The 14064-nt window shown below is 39.9% G+C and overlaps 1 protein-coding gene across 2 annotated transcripts in view; it reads right to left on the bottom strand.

Moving 5' to 3' along the window:
- Positions 1-6855: 6855 nt before the first annotated feature.
- The window catches only part of setd3 (SET domain containing 3, actin histidine methyltransferase), a 138726-nt gene continuing 131517 nt past the window's right edge, over positions 6856-14064 (bottom strand). For both annotated transcript variants that reach the window (XM_041214542.1, XM_041214543.1), the window contains 2 exons: positions 11278-11438; positions 6856-9866 (listed from right to left, as the gene is read on the bottom strand). In XM_041214542.1, the coding sequence (XP_041070476.1) occupies positions 9393-9866; positions 11278-11438 (635 nt within the window). In that variant the 3' untranslated portion in view covers positions 6856-9392. The remainder of the gene's footprint in view (positions 9867-11277; positions 11439-14064) is intronic.

The raw sequence follows: 14064 nt of genomic DNA on the forward strand, positions 1-14064 counted from the left end.
CTAAGGGGTATTTCACTCAAACTTCTTTGTAACATTCCCATTAGGTGGATGGCTTTGAAGTGCCGATTTCTCAGCCATAAGCTTATTACCAGCCTTGCACTGGACTCTATATACTTAACTCTTTGACAACACAATGGTTCTCAGCCCTCTCACACCCAAGATTATTTCACTTTCATTTTATTAAGCTTAATCCTTCCCTAAGGAGATTGAAGATGGAAACACTCAGGTCTGAAGAAACAATAATGTATCTTAATAGTGAAAATACAAAGTTGAATTTCCCATGCAGAGTTTTAGGTAACCTAACCTTTAGGTATGCTATTATATTCTATTTGAAACAGAATCAAGGATTTCCAAGTCTAGTTATGTAATGAAAAGAAACAGGTTCTTCATGTAAATTTCCCATACTGCGAACTTCTGATCTTTAGAGAAGGAAAGGTGCAGAGTGGAACCATTGAGGGGAGGGAAGCCAACTTTGATGGACCTCCTAAAAGTCAGTTTATAGTGTGGAGAGCAGGGAGCAGATCATTTGAGAGTTTGGGCTTAACATTTGGCTTTGAAGGTCCCACAGAAGTGGAAGTAAATATACATTGGATCAAGCATAACCTGACAAAATACATGTATCAGGTTATATACCTCTCAGCAAAAGACAATATCAGTGGATCAAGGGAAGACTTTTTTGCATTATTCAGAAAGATGCTATGCTGTTCTTCCACCTGGTTATCAATTCACACCTCTCAACACACAAGCTCAACATGTCAGTCTCTATAGGAAATTGGATACTGTGCACTGACTGGGAGTAAGTGACTCATTTATTTTTGACCAGCCCCCACTCACATCAATTTCCTGTTATCTTCTAAAAATGACGACTTACTTTGGGGCACAGTTCGATAAAGACAGCTGATCAGTATGTTGCACATGCAACCAATCTTTGTAGGCTCAAAGTGTCAGTAAGCTATTTGATGTGGGGAGTTTCACAACTGAACCAATCCTTAATCTCAATTGGCCTCCATACATTTTAGCAGGGGTAACCCGATGGCTATCAGAACTGGGGCCTCAGGCTCACTTTCTTTTTATTCCTTGTAGCCGGTGGACACCGAGACCAAGCACAGCAGCTCTACCCACTAACTAAGCAGAGCGGGGATTGAACTTGGGACGGTACTGAGCTGTATGGTGTGCATTTACACAAAGAATCACCAGCAGCAGCTAGTGGCTCCTTTTTAGTTGATTTTTTCATTCAATGGCCTACCTTGCTGTAGATCTTTGGAATAGTTTTCACATTGTGAGCTGACTGCACCCAATTTGCTTTCTTGGTCTTTGAAAGGCCATCTATTGAGTCTGTTGGAATGGTCGCATGTACTTTATAATAAGTATTACATACTGCAGGATTATTGGGTTTTGACTGCAGGGGACGTTATGCACAGACTCTCCTATCTTATGTATAAGTACAGTTGGGTTGTGCCTCCATCCTTGGAACATATGGAGTACACTGCAGTATGATTTTTGAGTCTGTAGTTATTTGTGAAGCATTGAGAATAATTAAACTCACTTACCTGGAGAAAGAAGAAAAAATAGTTCATTCTTTGCTCATCTAGTCTCCTTCCATCCTGGAGGATTTAACTCTTAACCTGAACTGTTTCAGCTAGTTGGTGCTAAGATGAACTACTGAATACTCAGATCTATTTGGAGAAATGTTCTTTTTTTCTACCCTATTATATATGCAGAGGGTAGGAAGGGAGGAAACAGAGAAATGCTATTTAATTAGTACCTTTCACAACGTCCGGACGTTCTAAAGCACTTCACAGACAATTAAGTGCTTTTTGAAATGTAGTCACTTCTTTAATGTAGGGAAATGCAATGGCCAATTTGTGCACAGCAAGCTCCCACAAGATAAATGACCAGTTCATCTATTTTAGTGGTCCTGTCTGGTCAGGACCATAACAGCTCCCCCCTGCTCTTCAAACAATGGCAAGGGATCGTCTACCTCTAAACCCTCATCTGAAAAAGTGTTTCTGACAGCACTCCCCAGTACTAGCACTGGAGCATTAGCCTAGATCGTGTGCTCTAGTTCTCGTTGGAGAGATGCTTGAACCCAGAACCTTCCGACATTGAGACAAGAACGCTACTGCTGATCCACAGTTGACATCCCAGTTAGAAGTCCTTTCTCAATTTATGAGTTTCTGATTCTGGTTGATACTTGACCTGTTTAATTTTGTCAGTATTCTCTGCCTTGAATAATTTGCAGTGTGATGGAAAGGGAAAACAGTTGCATTTTAGAGGGAGGGGTTCTATTTCCTCTGTGTTCTCACTGGCACCTGATCAGTCAAGAGAACAGAGGAATTTTTAAAAAAATCTTCCAACTCACATGGAAACACAGATATATGCCTGGCTATTTAATGAAGCTCAGTAATCACTCAGTTTTCTTCTGCTCTCCACTAGGGATTACAATAGGACCAAAAGCAAATGCAAATATCAGTATCAAGTACAAAAAGTGAGGTCAGCTAATTCTGTTCTCTGGAAATGAGCTGAACTGTTAAGATTCTCTCGTGGCTTGCTTAAACATGGCTACTGTCCCCATTTTACAAATTCTTCAGGAAAGCTGAATTCAGCCTTTATCACAGTACAAGCACTTAAAAGGAGTGATAATCACATCTATTTTACAGATGAGTCTTTATTTTCCCCCTTTTCAAGCTTCAACATATTATAACAAATACACGTCCAATAGCTGAAACTATCTTTCCATGTGCCCTTGAAGCACAGCCATGTCCAAAGAATCTCTAGCTATAACAAAGAGAAATCTTCTCTCAGAGGGTTGTTGGTTTGTGGAATTCTCTTTTCCACAGTGGAGGCAGGGTCACTGAACATTTTTAAGGCTGCGTTAGATAGATTCTTTACTGACAATGGAGTCAAAGGGTATAGGGGTAGATGGGAAAGTAGAGTTGAGGCCACAATCTGATCAGCCATGAGTCAAATGGTGGAACAGGCTTGAGGGGCCAAATGACCTGCTCCTAATTCATATGTTCGTATATTTGAACTCTACAGGGTCCTTAATAAAATGAGATGAGGTAATTTAAAAAAATGTTCATGTATTATCAGAAGGTTTGGTAGGGACAACACTTCACAAAGATAATCCTGAAAGTACAGATCATAGCACATGCTCTGCCAATTGGAGCAACTATCCCAGTTTTTATTGAAAACTCCATGGTTCCGACTGTGCAGTATCAGAAATAGTGCACTGTTGCAGCATACATACTTTATAAATGCAATTGCTGTTTTGTTTTGGTGAATCTTATTGGTACCATCTGGAGACCTTACACTGATTAAAATTACATACCTTTCATTTAAAAACATAATTTTCCTTCAACAGAGCTTCAATACAAAAGGGGTGTGCTCGTAACACAGCAAGGAGTGACATGTCTCAGGGAATCATAATTTTATATATTTCCCCCATTATGCACTCTCTGCTGGGTGTGCCAGAAACTGGGTTTTGCCTAATTCTGTATGAACCAAAGACCATTCACCTATTATAAAATAACAAAGGGTGAAGAAGCAAGAATCAGCCCTTGGGTTCACCAAACTTCCCCAATCTATATAATAAAAGCTGCAAAAGTGATTAAAACCTTCACTGCGCTCAGTACAGTTTGAAAAAGAGAGGACTTGCATTTTTATAAAATCTTCAGAAATTCTCAAATTGCTTCATTTACAATGGGTTACTCTGAAGTGCACTGGAAGTTGTAGACATTGTAGAATGTCTGCATAGCTATCGAGGAGATAACCAGATGGAAATCAACTTTACTGTAATTAATGAAATGAGATTTGTTTTTGTAGCTAATAACATCAACTTAACATCATGATTTTGGGGATGAGTAACAGATAAAAGGCTGTGTTCACAGCTTTGGGGAAAGATCCTGGAAGGTTTACATCTTTTGGAGGTAAAAATCAACTGGTGTCATTTAACATTTGTTCGTGGTGAGCAAAAGACTCAGATTTTTCTTTAAAGAGACAGTTATTGTCTGGTGTTTGAAAACAAAAGTCCAATTTGAAGAGTGAAGGAGGCAATAGTATTTCATGGCACAAGGAACAGGAACTCAAGTTTTATTTTTCCATTCACCTCTATTACATTAAGTTTTTGATAAAAGCATTTTAGTTTTTTGTTTGCAAAGTATGGCCCAGTTGTGCAACATTCTTGCACCCATCTGCACTACAGTCTTGTACTCGTGATCACTCGATCACCTTTTAATAAAAGCTTCAGATTCCTTTGCATAGTCAGTGAGAAGCAGTTCATGTTTTCTCAGTAGCTGGATAGAGATAACTAACGACCTTCAAGTTAAGTGTTCACTAGCTAGTTACACAGCAAGGTTGATTTTGGTATGAACAAACTACTGGACTGTATTTTTGCAGGTTACCCTGCTTTAATTAATTGAGAACATTTTGTCTTTCATACACATGGTTTTGGTGTCACTGATCAAAAATGGAAAGCAACTGCCTCTTCCAAATCTTTTCTTCCTCCCTTTCAACAGTAGATGCCTTTGATTAACAGTTGCTCATGGATCAAAAGTTCTGTTTATTTTGTTACTTTAACTCATGCTGTGAGCAATGATTTAGTCACCATGCAACTTTCTCTGAATAGATGTAAAGGGTTGGGGAAGAATAAAGCAATGTGGAGAAATCGGATATTGGTGGCCAATCACATGAAGGAAAAAACGATTGTTTAAACCATAATTATAGTTCTATGTAGGCTGCATTTGAACACCACCACAGCAACCTCTAGTCTCTTCAGCAATCAGTTGCTACTGGACACTCCTCTTCAACATTTTTTTTTAGAAACTGCAACATATAGGATGTTAAAAGAAAGTTAAATTGCAATGCACAATTGGTACATATAGTAAAGCACAAACTTCAGCTTAATAAAAATAAATATAAACAATCAGAAATGTATTCTCTATATAAACAGTCACAATAGAAACATGCTGTTGTGCTGGAGGGGATTAGTGGAGCTGGTCAAATTCTAAGTAAAGCTTTCTCGCAAGTTTTAAAGGCACCAAGCGTCAGCTGTAATCTATAATATAAACAGAAAATGCTGAAAATACTCAACAGGTCAGGCAGCACCTTTGGAGAAAAAAAAAACAGAGAGATAATGGGCAGCATATTACGAGGGATCGCGCTTCTCCCACCTGGAAGCAAAATCGTCTCGAAGTCAACCTGCTGCAAGCCAGCCGGCCCTGCAGCCAGAATGCACTGCGGGTGGGCTGAATTGGGGCAGTGTGGGACTTCCGCTCCTCATTGGGGAGGAAGCCCTGCCGTCGGGAGCTGCCAGCCAATCCAACTTGCCAGTAGCGCCAAGAACGAAATCGTAGGTGCTGCCGGGGCTGCAACCAGGAAACTAACACTGTGGGTGTACCAACATGACGCTGTCTTCAGCTGTTTAGGAAGGCAGCTCACCACCACCTTCTCAAGGACAACTAGGGGTGGGCAATAAAAAATGCTGGCCGAGCCAACGACGCCCATATCCCATGAAAGAATAATAAAAAGGTAGCCCATGGATCCCAGAGCCAGGTAAGTCTGGGGTCTTGGGTAGGGAGGGTGAGGGCGCTATGTTTTATATAGCAGGTGGATAGGATGGGGGTGGGGTACTATTTTAGGGGGGCTGCCCCCGATGCGCAAAGGGCCCCTCTCCCGAAGATAGTACCCACCTTTTGAAAAAGTTTTTAAAAAGGCAGCCTACTCAACTGCCCATGCCAACCATTTTATGGCGTGGGCCATGTATTAGAGGTCAATGGGCATGTTAACAAGCTCAAATGACCCCTAAGTACTTATCTAATTATGGTGGTCAGGCTGCCGATTTCAGTGCCCACCCATCCCCCCGTTTTGTGGCATTGAGCTCAGGGATGGACGGGCACCATCCTATTTTACGTACCCTCCCTGCCAAAAATATACCTGGCGGGGGCACGTAAAACACTGCCCAATGTTTCAGGTAACGTTTCAGTTTCCCTCTACACAGATGCTGCCTGACCTACTAAATATTTCCAGTATCTGTTTTTATTTTACATTTCCAGCTTCTGTAGTCTTTTCCTATTGTTTTCATGGTAATCTATATTATAGATGTATAGATATAGCCATCAGGTCATATCTTAGTGAACTTATACATGGGCCAGTGAGGGCAAGAGGGTCTAAACTTCAACCCATGGGCTATGTGTGCTCCAAGAGACCTAGCAATTTGATGACTCAGTTCCCATTTTCACAAGTAAAAATTCTTGTGACCGATTTTACGTACTTATGCTTCTGCATATTGGCACATTTAGGATTTATCCACCAAATTGTTTCTACACATCCCACAGGATTCTATGCTGCACAAGGTGTAGGTGGCCCTGGAAGAGGAGTCTGGACAAGTGTCTTTAGGTGCTGCTGATACTTCTTGAGGGGTAAACTGGGGTTAGCTACATCTCATTTAGCACATAAAAGTTAATGTACTTTGCTTAATCTTCTAAACAATGGCTACCCATTTGCGAGGAGGCTACCTATTCAAGTTAATAAGCAACATGCCAGTACTTTGCAGTTTTAATACATTGCAGTCTCAGAGGAGCAATGCCCCATAATTGTGATCTTTCCTTTTGAATCAGAGTACAAATACACCTACATAAAATAATCATGTTGCTTGAAGCAATGTTCACTTTTCTTTCCCCTAATTTAAAATGAAAATGCTTCCTTTCTGTGGTGGTTTACAAATCTGAGCAAAAGATTTCTTCAACACAGGAGGAGCCAGGAACTGGAGTCACAAATTTACAAACAAACAAATACAAGTTCAGTAGCAAGTGGAAAGTAGATTTTCTCAGAAACAAATGCGCCCCAGTCATCTTCTTTAGAAGGTGAACTACTTTAATTTCATCATTCAAAGTAATCACATTCAAGAAGAAATGTAGCCTGAACTTTCTAGGGCATTGGCCTTTTCTTTAATGTTTCACATTCATTGATCTCTTTTAATATTTTGAAGGTTGTAGAAGCTTCTGGTCTAAAACCTACATTAAGTGTAGCTAGTTACATTTTCTTTAAAGAACCATATAAAACATATAGGTTGGTACACATACTGCCCAAAATTTGGAGGTCAAAATAAAAACAATCTTATTAGTGAACAATATTTCAGGGATATAGGAGGAATGCTAAAGAATACTCCTCCAAATCAGAAACTTAAAAAAAGACTATTCTTCAAAATAAAATCTGCTTTTCAGTTTTCAAAGGGTTAAATGAGCAATACAATCAGGTAAATTATTAAAGCAAATAGGACAGAAGCTGCTAAATTTACAAACTCACATGTGCTCTTTCAAATAGAATAAGTTGTGCAACTTATAAACACACTAGAATATGGACACAGCAATTAGCCCTTTTCATTCCAGTGGTTACGCTATCTTCTCAAATGCAGTTCTCCTAATTCTCAGAATACAGAGAGGCCAGCATAAGTCCTTCTCACCATGCTGGTCACCATGATAGAAATAATAACCTTGTAATTCAAAGACAACTAATACAATTGTGTCTTAAAAAGATGTAAAGTTAACTGTGTCAAACCATCAGTTCTGCCATTGCCCATTTATATGGGTTGATTTGAGCTATGAATTTTCACTCTACTCTTAAAGGGTTAAGTATTCTGTTTTTACATATTTCCAAATTCACTCCATTCAGGTTACAGTCTATTTGTACACTTGAAAAAGAAATTGAGTCAATCAATAATTTTAAGGAAATAAAATCAATATCAACATTTGGGTACTAAGAAAAATGTTGAATTATCTGACAATTTGAATTGAGCAACTTACAAATATTAAGAGTGGATTTTGCTCAGATGACATTCCTTGCCTGTTAAGGCAGTAATCTCAGAATTACTCAGCTCACAACACTCAAAGATGGTTCAGTCATAACATTAACTGAGCCTGAACTTCAGGTTCAGAGCTGCAGTTTCACAAAGTCCAAATTAGACTGTGCCCAGCACCATATGATGGCAATTTTCAGTGACCAGGAGTTGGGTAGAGGAAAGGGCGGGACCAGCAAATTATCAAAGGCTTAAGGGTGCAAGTCTTAACATCTATTTTGAGAATCAGTGTTAAATTATACCTACATTCTATGCAAATCTTGCTCTGTTTGCTCCTTATCCAAGAATGAGTTTTGCAAAATAGGATACGTTGATCCAATATACAAGCAAAGCAACAAATTTAGTCTAAAAGTAAGCAAATGGATGGCTTTGGTTAGGACAGAGAATGCATTACCAATGATTTGGTTGAAGAAGCATGGAAAGAAAGAGATATCAGCCTTTGCACTATGGTAATGTCGGTTCACCAACTTATGAAGGCCATTAAACCTCAGTCTCACAGAATCCCCATTATTCTAACTGGAATAATGCCCAGATTCTGGTAACCATCTGTCCATCGTCTTTTGTAGATGGGATGTGCCTTTGGTTGAGGGGTTCAAACAAATAGCACTAACATTCGCACGGGAATGAAGGACCACACCAGTTTAAACTATCACAGACTAGAACAGAAAATATTAGTCTAGATTTCCTTAACTGTTTTCAGATGACACTGGTGCCAAATGTATGAACCAATCAACATCATCAAAGACACTGGAGCTTTTAAGGGTTTATAAGTTTCTATGCTGTGGTTGTAAAAGGCTTGGCACTTCATTTGCCCAGTCAGAAAGTTGAGCTTCACTGGAAGTCATTCTACGTCAACCCCATCTTGTGGTTACGTTTAATGCTTACAACGTGTCTGGAGCAGACATATGGAACCATGGCATTCAGTCTATGACATACCAGTTGGTTACTCACCCACCACTTTGCACCAATAAACAAAAACTAGAAATAGTAACCACCTGATTATAATAGTCAACAAGGGGCAACTGGTTTGTGGTCACTGTGGATGGGTTTGAGTGCATAAAAGTCTGCACTCCTGTGGAACTTCTTCAAATGTAGAAAGAAAATGAGATTTGTGTTTTAAAAAGAAACTTGCGTACCAAACAACATGTACATGTTATTAAATAAAAACTTAACACCAGCTATTCACTGTAGATTGCTTTTCATTTGACCCAAAGCTTGTTTTTTGAGCTAAATAAAACAAGTCTTAATTCACTGACTTTTGGTACTGAAAATGCTTTTGAACTGGTTGACAGTCCACCCTCTATCCAAACCCAACAATGAGACTAGGCAAACATCTGCCAGAAGCTATTTTAAGACCACTTCTTTTAAATAAACTGAAATTTTACTGGAAAGTAACTTCTTATGACAAGACCACTTCAGCTACACCTCGTCTCACTTTAAAAGGACATGATCAAATGTGTTGCACTTTCAGCTACAGTAACGTTCAGAGTTCCCATTTCCACTTCACATAAGTACAAGCCTCTTTTGTCATTATATTTCATGATTGTTCTTCAATTTCTACTGTTTTAGTGTGCTCAATCTTTTCTGATATAGTCTTTTTGGCATCTCCAGTCTCTTTGGCATCGTTTTCTTGTTTAGGGTTCTCATGACCTTTGGGATCGGTATCATTGGGAAAAGTGCTCTCTCCATTCATTATGCCTCCCCCTCCTACAATTGCCTCACCCAGGGCTTCCGTTAAATTCAAATCCTGCTCTCCTTCATCATCACTGTTTAAATTTCTCAGCACCATCGGAATTTTGGAGTCTGTTACAGTGTTCTCTAGCATGGCGATGTTACTTTCCTCATATTTGGGAAGAGGTGCCCCTTTGTCCTGGAGTTCTGTAAAGTGCTCTCTTTTTGTGGCAGCACTTTGCACTGCTTTTTCCAAGATCTCCTTCTCTGCTGTGCGGAGCTGGATGGCCATCTTGGTGTGGTAGGACAGTTCTGGCTTTTCAAGCAGTGACTTATCATCCTAAAATCAAAGGTTTGCGGGGTGGGGGGGGGGAAGGAAGAGACAACATTGGCTTAATTTCAAAAGATTCAGACATTTGATCACATAGAGAGACTAGAGAAGTTGAGGTTGTTCACCTTAGAGTAAAGAAGGTTAAGGAGCGATTTAATTGAGAAATTTAAATTCATGAAGGTTATAGCACCTTTAACCTAGTAAAAAGTTCCAAAGCATTTCACAGGACTGATTATCAAATAAAAGTTGATACTGAGCCACATAGGGTGACATTAGGACAGATGACCAAAAGCTTGGTTAAAGGGGCAGGTTTTAAGGAGTATTGTAAACTGGAGGGAGAAGCAGAGAGGTTTAAGGTGGGAATTCCAGTGTTTACAGCCTTGGCAGCTGATGGTACAGATGCCAATAGTAGAACGAAGAAAATCTGGCAAGACTCCAGGCTTGCAGCAGCACAGAAACTTGGGAGGGTTATAGGGTTGGGGGAGGTTACAGAGATAGGGAGAGTCAAGGCTTTGGAAGGGCTGGAAAATAAAGATGAGAATTTTAAAAGCTGAGGAGTTGTCAAACTTGGAGCCAATGTAAGGGGTGATGCGTCGCCAAAACTTGGTGACAGTTTGGACATGCAGCAGATTAGGATGAGCTCAGTTAGAAAGTGCAAATTAGGAACTGGCCGAGAGAGCACTGGAATAGTGGAGTCCAGAGGTAACAAAGTCAAGGATGTAAGGACGTGTAAATAAGGAGAATATTTTGAGTGGCAGAAGAGCTGATAACCAGGGCGCACAGATTTAAGATTACTGGCAAAATGGCCAGAGACAAAGAAAGAAAAAAATATGCAGCAAGTTATGATGATCTGGACTTTAAATCATGAAGAGCTTCAATAACAACTTGCATTTATGTAGCATCTTTAATGTAGTAAAAAGTTCCAAAGGGCTTCATAAGTGATAATAAAACAAAATTTGACACTGAGCCACATACAGAGAGAAGAGGACAGATAACCAAATGTTGGTTGAAGGAATATCGTAAAGAAGGAGAGAGAGTTGGACAGGTTTAAGGAAAAGGGTGGCGGAAGCCAATTCAATAGTGACTTTCAAAACAAAATTAAATAAATACTTGATTGGAAAACTTGCAAGACCATAGGGAAAGTGGAGGGGAGTGGGACTAACTGGATAGCTCTTACGCATGATGGGCAAAGTGGTCATCCATATCATTCTATAATTCAACTTCCATTTTAGTTAATGCAGCTTTACATAGAGACAACCTTCTTTCAAAAGTACCAATAAATCCTACAAGGCACAACTGAGTTTCTGTTTATACATGCAAGACTAAATTCTAAATTAAAATCAATAAGATTATCTAGGTCGCTTGCAAGTTCCCAGTTTTAATATTTCTTAAATAACATAACAATATATGAGAAACCTACCTCAGTAGTAGTTTTATATGTTTTTAAGAGGAGTGCAGCTCTGGTTTCAAGAAAGGTCCACAGTTTGATTTCATTATCCCAGCTTACAGGGAAATCAGAGTTTCCTAAGGTAAAGATCTTATCGATTGCATGCTCTCCCACAAGATGTTCTTTCAATTCATCTGTAATTACATAGGTTATAATTAAGAGCATTGAAACTTTGATAGCTCAAAGACCCTGAGGCCTGATTTCAGCATTGGCAGATTTCAGTTTGAAAAGAAAGCAGTAGGATCTGCCCCACTGTCCCCTGCTTTGTTCTTTGAATATGTCTCTCCCCTTCTTTCTGCATCCCTCAAGTAGCGGCCAGTTCCCAGCTGTGAGAGCAGGCATTTCTGAGATGTACGCTAATGGCTATAAGGAGATGCACAGAATACATTGTGTTGACTGGCTCACAGATTTTCTCCTCCATCACTGTATTGTCAGTCTCAGGCTGACAGAAATTTACAGTTACCTCATTTGCTTTTTATATTTTAAACAAACCTGTAAAACCACTTTTAATGTTCACTTTTAAATTTAAAAGGGTTCCATCCAAACATTTGCCTCTCTCTCTCTTGCAGAAGCTGACCAATCTGCAGTGCATTTCGGGCATTTTCTGCTCTTACATCGTTTATTCGTTAATCAGTGCATAAACAATGAGATTTGGCTGACAGCCCAGATATCCAATACTTTGTTGAGACAGCTGTGCCCCAGGGAAAACATCACTTGATTGACAACTCTTTCCCTCTGATCTATTCTGCCAATTGCACAAAAGTTTATTTACAGAGAATTTAAAGAAGTTTCAAGTGCTTGCAGTTTCTACTACTGATAATTTAAAGGGTCTGAATGATTGATATTTTTATAGGGCTGTAGTAAAAGTAATTTTTATGAATGAATGACTTTTTTGAAAGCTTTTTCACAAATGCTAATGTTAATAAAGGGTTCAGTGGTCCTGTACAGAGCGTATACAGGATGAATGGGCATGGGCATGCCACAGATTGGCATGGAAGGCTTATGGGGCTGGGGGGGGAGGGGTTGGTGGGTGAGTGACATGAGGTGTCACAAGTTGGATTGTGTGGGGTGAGGGGCTATGAGGAGTGAGGGCTAGAGGGCTGTTTTTCGTTTTATTAATTTTACTGTAACTGGGACAAAGTCCTACAGCACTGAGGTGGGCCTTATAAATAGCCCACCTCAGCACCCAGCAGTCCCTGTGGCTGCCTCCAAACTCCTTCTGGGGTGGCGAGCCCGACTACGGTTACCACCCACTCCCCTCTTCCAAAACAAAAATCGTGCTGTTGCAGGCACTTCCACCAAAGGACGGTGCATGGGGCAGGCAAATTTCCCAACTCCCACTACTCACCTCAAAGATGAAAATCCAGTCAAATGTTTCAAGAAAGTAACAGCTAAAAAGGGGATGGGGATCTGTTTGCCAACAGTCTGTCCAGATAAACTCAGTATTGACCATTACTTTAAAATATTTACTCAATGCATCATTACAGTGTCAACCTTTGTTCAGTGGTGGTATTCAAGCTTCCAGGTCAGAAGGTCGCGGGTCCAAGCCCCACTCTGAAGTGATCATACAAGTTAAGCTAATATTTCAGTGTGATACTGTCTTTTGGATGAGACATTAAACTGAAGTTTGCCAATTTAGGTAGGCATAAAAGAACTCACAGCACTTTAGAAGAGCTGACCCAGTATCCTGCGCAACATTTAACCCTCAGCATCAAAAACAGATGATCTGGTCATATACCTCATTGCTGTTTGCAAGCACTTTTCCCTATATTACAGCAGTAGCTGTTGTTCAAACGTATTTCAGATGCCCTGATGTTGTTACATTTGATTCAGTTAAACACATCAGAATGGTAAAACTTAACCAAAAGACTAAGGCCAGAATTTTCCAGCCCACCCCCTCGCCCCTCCACAGCGGGTTCCCCTGAGGTGGGCCCGGTGAGTCATTGAAGCCACATCGGTGGGACCAAAAAAATCCCAACAGGATGAGGGGCTGGAAAATTCCAGCTATGTCACAATAATGGATTAGTTAACATGCTGAAAGCTTTTTATATCTCCAGTGATCAGTGTAACCCACCGTACCTGATGTCAGCTCTGAATACGACGTAATCAGGAAATTTTAATTGAAACATTTTTTTTAAACAAAGCATTAAAAATCAATTTATCTCCATGATATGTTTTGATTAATTAGCTAATTTATATTACAAAAGTTGGGTTAGAAAAAGGCTGTATTTCATACACATGAATGCAGATATAATGGAAAAATAAGTTACACACACTTCATGAAATAAAAAAATACTTTATATGGCGCCTTTCACAACCTCATGACATCCCAAATAGCTTCATGGCAAATGAAATACTTTTGAAGTATTGTAATTACTGTATTGTGCCATTTTTCACACAGTAAGGTCCCACAAAGAGGAGGCAGGAACTGTCCTACAACAGGCATTTCTTTTATATTCTTTCATGGGATGTGGGCGTCGCTGCCTAGGCCAGCATTTATTCCCCATCCCTAACTGCTTTTGAGAAAGTGGTGATGGCTTTTTCAAGCCGCTGCAGTTCTTATGGTGTAGGTACCCCCACAGTGCTGTTAAGGATAGAGTTCCAGGATTCTGAGCCAGCAATAGAAGGAACGGCAATATAAATCAAAGTCAGGATGGTATGTGACTTGGAGGGAAACTTGCAGCTAGTGGTGTTCCCATTCATCTGCTGCCCTTGTCCTTCTAGGTGATAGAGGCCACCGGTTTGGAAGGTGCTGTCGAA

Source organism: Carcharodon carcharias, chromosome 20, assembly GCF_017639515.1.
Source record: "Carcharodon carcharias isolate sCarCar2 chromosome 20, sCarCar2.pri, whole genome shotgun sequence".
Taxonomy (NCBI): domain Eukaryota; kingdom Metazoa; phylum Chordata; class Chondrichthyes; order Lamniformes; family Lamnidae; genus Carcharodon; species Carcharodon carcharias.